This window comes from Drosophila takahashii, chromosome 2L, assembly GCF_030179915.1.
Source record: "Drosophila takahashii strain IR98-3 E-12201 chromosome 2L, DtakHiC1v2, whole genome shotgun sequence".
Taxonomy (NCBI): Eukaryota; Metazoa; Arthropoda; class Insecta; order Diptera; family Drosophilidae; genus Drosophila; species Drosophila takahashii.
This window is the reverse complement of record NC_091678.1, coordinates 38,534,729-38,543,406: the sequence shown is the minus strand read 5'-3', so window position 1 is coordinate 38,543,406 and position 8,678 is coordinate 38,534,729. Positions and strand designations below refer to the sequence as shown.

General features: G+C 42.8%; 1 protein-coding gene across 1 annotated transcript; it reads left to right on the top strand.

Annotated features, from left to right (window-relative positions):
• The first annotated feature begins 5,841 nt into the window (after positions 1–5,841).
• Positions 5,842–6,990, top strand: LOC138914932 (uncharacterized). Its single transcript, XM_070219641.1, has one exon. It carries the CDS (start codon positions 5,842–5,844, stop codon positions 6,988–6,990), a length of 1,149 nt encoding a protein of 382 aa, XP_070075742.1.
• Positions 6,991–8,678: the final 1,688 nt, after the last annotated feature.

The window sequence follows — 8,678 nt, the reverse complement described above, 5'->3', positions numbered from 1 at the left end:
CTGAACCGATTTAAAAGCGCATCGAGTGCACAGTGATGAGTAATTTAAGAACCGATTCTCTCCACCAGCCGTTCAAGTCGTCGCATGCAGCTAACATAGTTTATATGTTTGTGTTTAAGTGAAAATAATGTAGTTAAGAACAACAGTGGTTTGGTGCACGCATATATATATATATATGTTTCTAATGTCTTAAAAAGCCCAGGATCCAGCGCGTCGAGATCTCATCGCTCAGGACTTAAAGAGGTAAGTTTGTAGGAACACGGTTCCTTTATCAACCCACTTTTGGCCTCCTTAAGGCATTACAATAGTTTATATCAATCAGTATACACTTTTTGTTTTACTTTATATAATATAATAAAACATTGACTTTTCACCGGCGAGTATCAGCCTTGTGTTTGTATGAACAACCACAAGAGCCCTCAGAGTGACGTTCGTAGTCGTGAATAGTCAGCAATTTGCTGACACCTTGTACGGGTGGTAAATTCAATACTCTCCGCTAACAAACTTTGTTATTCAACTACAATTAAATTCATATGTATCCTTAATAATAATATTACTCATAAATGCCACTAGCCAATATTTTATTCAATAAATTTATAATGTGAAAACGAACTCAAAATCATGAAGTGCTAAGTTTCCAAACGGGGGTTGCTGACGCGATAAGTGAAGTAGGTGAAGAATAATGACATAACTTTTGACGGACAACCTTGACAATAGAGAATCAATACGGCACACGAATGTGTGAAGGGGAGGGAATGTGGCAGAAACATTGCCCGATCGTGTTACGATCAAGCTAAAGCTAAGCTTGTGGGGCAATGTAGACTGATGACCGACGGACTTTACAACTCTTACTATTTTTCAGGCATCTTAATATTTATTCTAGTTATGTTGGAGGGGAGAAAGTCTTACCAAGAACCAACCCCATCCGGCTTGCTTATGCCGGCAAAATCGGTGCCTGAATATCGGATGACTTTTCCTCGGCCCAAGTCCTTTTCAGGACTAGGGCACTAATATGCCCACGTAACACAATTAAACAAAAGTGTAAAATTGGTAAGTTTTCCAGACAAAAATTGTGAACGATCCTTGATAATAGTCTAGAAGAGAGGCCTTAACCCCAACAATCGCGAAAAAAATTACCCTGTACGGAAATTGTTTTTGGAACTGCTAACACTTTTACACTTTTCAAACGTTTGCAACGCAATTGAATACCCTAAATGTTTTCTTTGCTGCGGATCGTGTATCTCAAGAAGTAATGTTTCGATCATCATTATGCTTTTATAGAAATGTGAAAAAAGTTATTTAAATAAGTGACGCAACAAGAGTTTTTGAGATATTTTCTGTAAGTTACGTTCAGAAAGTTTCTACATTATTTCTAACCAAAACAGACATGGTTTCATAAAAATCGGATCTACAGAGCGACCTGTTGACTGGTAGATACGCAAGTGGCCTGTTTTTTTTAAATCTAGCCTGACAGAAAAATTCCCACGGCCGCCATTTTGTAGGATAAAAGAAATACATGTGTAATCAACATAATCCCTTATTAGTTAAAAAAAGGAAACAAATTTAAAATTATAGTTGTATATGTACATTAGGGTGGACTTATTTTGTATGAAATTTCTAAGGCCATGCTCTCACCCCTTCATATATAGCCTTTTTGTATCCTTAATCCATTAAAGAGAGAAAAAGTAAAAAATAATTAGTTTTTTATACTTTGACAGTATTTTAAAAAGTATCTTAATCACTTTCCCGAGCTTTTTAACAAGAGATGAAGTCGATGATAAAATTCGAGTCCCTAGGAGACAAATTCAATTTAAAAATAACAATAATAACGAATTATCAAAAACTTTTAGAGTACAATTTATAAATATTACGGTCTCTGAAAAATATTGTATCCTAAGCCAGCATTTCTTTGACGAAAATTTTTATTGGCGAACGCAAAAGTAATAGTTAATCTTCAAAATTGTAAAATAGAATCTCTATTTTATTGTGAGTCACAAAAAAAAAAGTGGTGAGTCGGGGATCGAACTCGGTCCTTTTTGTTCGGAGACAGAAGCTCTACTGGCTAGGCTACGTCCAACTGCGCACTTTGCGCTTTTATACTGAAATATGTTGAATAGTGTAAGGCGGGAGCGGGAGCGCAATAAAGCTTTAATCGCGCTCGCGAATTCGCCCCGTCTCTCGCCCCTTTCGTTAAGTTAGGCTTAAGCGTTTATATATTGAAATTAAAGATTCAGTTGTTATATGAATCTCATTGCGCAAACTCCCTTTCGTCGTCGCCAAAAATAAAATATCAAATTTCCCTGCAATCACAAGTATTCGCGTTGTAATACAAAATAGTATTAAATTTTCATGGTGACCCCGACGTGATTAGCAGTGGAACTCGAGTTGTTATTTTTTTTTTTTGGTGAAACAAACAAATTAATCAAATAAATCGCGCCGGCCCTCTTTTTTAAACATTAAAGTGATTTGTTGCTGCCGATTTAATAGTTTGGAAACTGCAGTTTCTTCGATTTTCATTGCCGCTGCTGTTCTTTATCGCCGTTAGCTGGACCTGTGTAGTTGTTGTTGCCGCTGCTTGTCGCCTGTTGCTGCCGATTTACTTCGTGGTTGCTGCCGCCAATTTAATTTCTGGGCCAGTAAATTGTTGTTGCCGCTGAAATTCGTCAGTTGCTGCCTACTGAAATACGCCTTTGCTACGGCTGGAAAATTTTGGCCGCTGCAGTTCTCAACCGCCGTTATCGCCAAATTCACCGCTGTAATCCCCTACGCACAGGAAGAAAGGCATATGGATTCGAAGAGGGAAGTTACCGACGGATGTGAATCGTCCCACCAGGTATAGAGTGCTAAAAGTTGAAAGTTAATCTGTGGTGTTTTGTAAATTGTGTTTTTGGCCCATCTTTCAACTTTTTGCATTCGTGTGAAAAATTCGGTAGATAGCGAGCATTCTAACCAAGAAATAAATAAAACTTGCATGCACTAACGATTATAATTCTGATAATTCCATACAAATATACATATTTCGAATTATAAATACATAAGTGAATCGCTTTGGACCAAAATCAAACAAATATTTGTCGGCATCCTGGTTGTTCAAAGAATAAAATTCCCCCATTTCTCGTCGTAGTGAACACCAATTATAGCTTTGCAAAAATTAAAAGGGTAAAAGTTGGGAAGTGTGAAAATTTCTAATTCGAGAATTAAATTCCCGGCAAATTTTCGGCCACGCATTTTTCTCAAATTTCCCTCGCTTTTCGCCATTTCCCGCGCTTTTGGGCGTCAGGTTTATATATTCGTTGCCCTTAGTTATCGGTCAGTGCATCATTCTCCGTTAGCATTGCGTTGAGCACCGCCACCCGTACACATACACACACACGCACAGACAGCGCAGCCCGTTCTTTCGAGTTCTCTTTCGTCGTTTTCGTTTTCGATCGCTGGAACGGTGCAAGCATTGCCGTTGCCTAAACGCTTGTTCGTTTTTTGGTGTTTGAGCTTGGCGTGTGCTTCCCTACACGACGTGCGCTCGGCATATTATAATTATTGAATTATTATAATAAATTAGGATTCCTTAAATTAATTCCTCAATTCATTTAAATAACTCCCCTACACTGCTTGCGTTCAGCTTATTCCTCTCGTTGGTTATTATTTTTAAATTTAATAAATTTAAAAAAAATTTGTGTATACATTTACATAAATACAATTTAAAAAAAAAAAAAAACTAAAATAAATTAAATTATAAACTCTTCGATACCAAAAAAAAAAATAAAAATGGTGCCAAAATCAGAAAGTAACAACAAGGACATCGAAGGGTTGAAAAACCAACGAGATGGATATATGAAGAGTATAGAGCGAACGCAAAAATATTTAAAGGAGGGTCGATACTCCTTAAATACGGTTGAGTTACAATGTCGATTAGAAATCCTAAATACGCACATTGAAAATGCTTCGCTTATACAGAATAAAATTGAAGCGAAAGATGGAGATGATGAGTACCGCGAAGAGTTAGAAGAGACTGCGATAATAGCAAAATCGTTGCTAATTTCCCTAATCGCGGAAACAAAGCTTAAGAGCGTTGACAATTCCGCTCCGCCGGCAACGCGCACACCCCAATGCCGTTTGCCGAGCGTCGCTCTTCCAACCTTTAGCGGAAAACATTCCGAATTTAAAAATTTTATAAGCCTTTTCGAAACTTTTGTTGACAAAGATGACACGCTGCACGATATCGAAAAATTTAAATATCTAATATCGTGTTTGGCTGGAGACGCGCTAGGAACAGTCAGGGCATTCCAAGTTACAGCGAATAATTACCCAAAAGCCCTGGCTAGCCTACGGCGGGTGTACGATAATGATTGTATAATTTTTTTTGACAATATATCGACACTGTTTAATCTGCCAAAGATTTCCCAGCCATCAGCTACAGCCTTGAGAAACCTGATCGACACAGTCACAGCGCTATACGATTCTCTTTTGTTCATTGGGGATGACAAACGTATTACGAATGCCATCCTCATCCATCTAGTAATGGGCAAAGTCGATGCAGGAACTAAAAGAAAATGGGAAGAACAGTTAGATTTTACTTCGCTTCCTCTTTGGAGCGAGTGTGAGTCGGCCCTGAACAAGCGCTATCAGCATATGGTTGCCGAAGAAGCGTGTAAGCCAAAAATTGTCCAGCAGAGCCAGGCTTATCCTAAGAAGAATGGAAATAGGAGTTTTTCGTTTGTTGCTGCCATAGACGACCCCGAAGTATGTGTGTTTTGCAACTCAGCAGAACATCAAGTAGGAAGTTGCACTGCTTTTGCTGCCCTAACAGTTCAGCAAAGATTCGATTTTGCAAAAAAGGCTCCTTTATGCATTAACTGCCTCCGAAAGGGCCACACGGTAAAAAGGTGCAAATCGAAAAGATGCAGGGTGTGTAAGTCCTCACACCACACATTGCTGCACATTTACTCGCCATCAAATCTCGCATTGCCAGCTCCTCCTCAGCCCACGCTCTTGCAGAATACTCCATCCACTTCGCATGTTATGCATGCGACTGCATCGGATAAAGTTATTCTTGCCACAGCCATCGTGAGCGTCCAAACAAAAAGTGGCGAATTAGTTTTGGCTCGAGCGTTGCTCGATTCTGGTTCACAAGTAAATTTTGTGACCGATGAGCTCGCTCAGAGACTTCAGATTAAGAGAGAGGACGTGTGTTTGAGCTTGCGGGGCATTGGTGGAACTAATGCTCAAGCAACCAAGAAAATTCACACGATAGTTAAGTCGCGAGTGGGTAGCAGTCAATTGTCGTCCGAATTTTACATACTAAAAAATATTTCTGGTTATCATCCGGATCAAACGGTGAACACCAGCGGCTGGAGGGTGCCTGAAAATATTCAATTGGCAGATCCATTCTTCTTCAAGCCCCAAAAAATACATATGCTTATAGGCGCAGACTCGTTCTCTGAACTATTGTCAGTCGGCCAGATAAAGCAAGGGCCTGAGTTTCCCATTTTGCAAAAAACAGTTCTCGGCTGGATAGTGTCAGGGAGATGTGCCTCAGAAAAAATAAGAAATACGGAAAAGTTGGTACATCTCAGCTGCCAGGAAGAAGTGTTGGAGTCAATCGACACAACCCTGCAGAAATTTTGGTCTGTGGAGGACTTGCCGCCCAAGGCCAAGGTCCATACTCCTGAGCAGCAACTTTGTGAGCAACAGAAAAACACTCAAAGATTGTCGTCCGGGAGATTTTCGGTTCGTCTGCCGTTCAAATCTGACCCAAACACTCTTTGTTCATCATATGAAGTTGCGAAACGTAGATTTTTGTCGCTTGAAAGAAGATTATCCAAAGATCCTTCTTTAAAAAAGATGTATCTGGAATTCATGGAAGAATATGAAGCGATGGGCCATATGTCTTCTACGAACAATAAAATCCCAGACAGTCCGCACTATTTCATTCCGCACCAATGCGTGCTGCGACCTCAAAGCACCTCGACAAAGTTGAGAGTGGTATTCGACGCCTCGAGCCGAACATCGACGCAGGTCGCGTTGAATGACATCTTGATGGTTGGCCCCACCATTCAAGAGGAGCTGTATTCGACCCTGCTTCGGTTCAGACTGCACAAGTTTGCGCTTGCAGCAGACGTAAAAAAGATGTATCGTCAAGTAATGGTTGACGAAGCTGACCGAAACTTTCAGCTCATAGTGTGGAGACGAGATCCATCTGAGTCTCTAAAAATCTTCAAGCTGAACACCGTGACTTATGGTACTTCGCCAGCCCCCTATCTGGCGATTCGGTGTTTAAATCGGCTTGGAGAGATCGCGCAGGATTCGTGTCCAAAAGCCGCCAAGGTCATTCAGAATGACTTTTATGTTGACGATTTGTTGACTGGCGCCAGAAGCGTTGAGGACCTGCTAATCCTTCGAGACGAAGTTTCTCAGGTATTGCAAGAGGCAGGATTTGAATTGGCAAAGTGGTTTTCTAACTGCCCAGAGTTATCCGCATCTGAAAGCGCTGTCATGCCGCTAACGGCAGACTCAGACGTAACTAAGACCCTTGGCGTGGTTTGGTTGCCGGGTAAAGATTACTTTCAATTTCGGTTGGATGACTCTTTCCTGGATCTTCGTGCGACAAAACGAAACATACTGTCGGTGACTGCCCGACTTTTCGATCCGCTTGGCTTGTTGTGCCCTCTAGTGACTAGGGCAAAAATGTTGTTGCAGGAACTGTGGCTTCGAAAGTTAGACTGGGACGAGTCGCTGCCGATGCAACTGCAGACATCATGGGAAGCTTTTAAGGGAACGCTGTTGCAACTGCCCAAGATCGAGGTATCGCGATTCGTTCATACAGACGCCAAAGTCCCGGCAGAAATACATGGTTTCGCTGACGCTTCCATGCGAGCATATGGAGCGTGCATCTACGTTCGCACTAGTACCGCTGAAGGTTTAAAAGTATCTTTATTGACAGCAAAATCCAAAGTAGCTCCTCCTCAAGACGAAAACTTTGCCCCGCCTTGAGTTGTGCGCAGCTCACCTTCTTGCGGATCTTTATAATCGTGTAAGACCATTGCTTAATTTTCCGATCACAAAGGTGTTCCTATGGACGGACTCGGAGATCACTCTGCATTGGATTAAAACGCATCCGTCGTCGTTGTCGGTTTTCGTCTCAAACCGAGTTGCAGAGATCCAAGAGTGGTCGGAAAAAGCAATTTGGCGACATGTCCCCACGAAAGTAAACCCAGCGGACATCGTGTCACGGGGATGTGACGTTGAGGAACTCACAGCTTCCATTTGGTTCGCTGGGCCGTCGTTTTTGCTCGATGCAGAAAAAGATTGGCCTGTGAATCGACACTTCGAAGTACCTGCTGATGTCGTGTCAATGGAATTACGCAAATCAGCTTTGGCGCTTGTGGTTATCCCTGAGCCTAATTGTGTGCTTCAGAAAATAGAATCCTTTTCGTCGCACATAAGGCTTCTAAGGGTTTTCGTGTGGGCCTTTCGGTTTATTCAAAGGTGCAAAAAAGTGTCGCAGCCTTTTGAAAAAAGTATTACTCCAAGAGAACTGAATTTTGCGTTCGAGAAAATAGTGGAAGTGATTCAATCTCACGAGTTCAGTGACGACATAGGCAAAATTCGGAAAAATAAACCGGTTGCAACGAATATTCAAAAACTAAGCCCTTTTCTCCAGGAGAAAAAACTAAATTGGTGTTCCTCGACATTGCTGCGAGTTGGGGGTCGGTTATTGAATGCTCCTATCCCTTACGAAGCCAAATTCCCGTTGTTGTTGTCGAAAGGCTCACAGTTTGTTAAAGCCTACGTGTCCTACCTGCACGTCACAAATTGTCATGCTGGCCCTCGAGCTCTTGTAAGTCTGTTGCGAGAAAAGATATGGTTGGTTAATGCGCAGGAAGTTTGTCGCAGAACAGTTCGGTCTTGCATTCGTTGCTTTCGGTGCAAGCCTCAACTTTTGACGCAAATCATGGGGAACTTGCCATCAGACAGACTTCGAGCTCTCCGCCCCTTTAATATCTGTGGTGTTGATTTTTGTGGCCCATTTAACACAACGTATCGTATCCGTGGTAAGCCGCCGTACAAATCATACGTGGCATTGTTTGTATGTTTTGCGTCCAAAGCGGTACACTTAGAGTTAGTGTCCGACCTCACCACTGATGCGTTTTTGTTGGCATTCCAAAGGTTCGTGAGTCGACGCGGGATTCCGGAGAAGGTGTGGTGCGACAACGCGACGAACTTCGTCGGAGCCGATCGCCACATGAAAGAGTTCCGGGTCCGTCTGGAGGAGCAGGGGGGCGGTATCGCAACATTCGCATCAAGAAGACGATGCGAGTTTGCGTTCATACCGCCCAGAGCACCTCACTTCGGCGGACTTTGGGAGGCAGGTGTGAAGTCTGCAAAGCACCTGTTCTTTCGGACGGTCGGCGAAGACATCCTGACCGCGGAGGAGCTCGGAACTCTCCTCACCAGCGTGGAGGCCGTTTTCCAGGCCCCTCGGAGCGATCAGCATGGATCCCAACGACGGCAAAGCACTAAGCCCAGGCCATCTCCTGATCGGCGGGCCCCTACTAGCTCCACCCTCAGCATCGCTCCCGGACCAAGTCAGCCCAACCTGCTTGCGACGATGGCGCAGTGTCTCGTGTCTCAGGCACAGGTTTTGGCAGCGATGGTCCCGGGAGTACGTCTCGAGCCTC

What these genes read in the sequence shown, in the direction of transcription:
- LOC138914932 (XM_070219641.1), top strand. Translation starts at nt 5,842, where the DNA reads ATGTATCTGGAATTCATGGAAGAATATGAAGCGATGGGCCATATGTCT.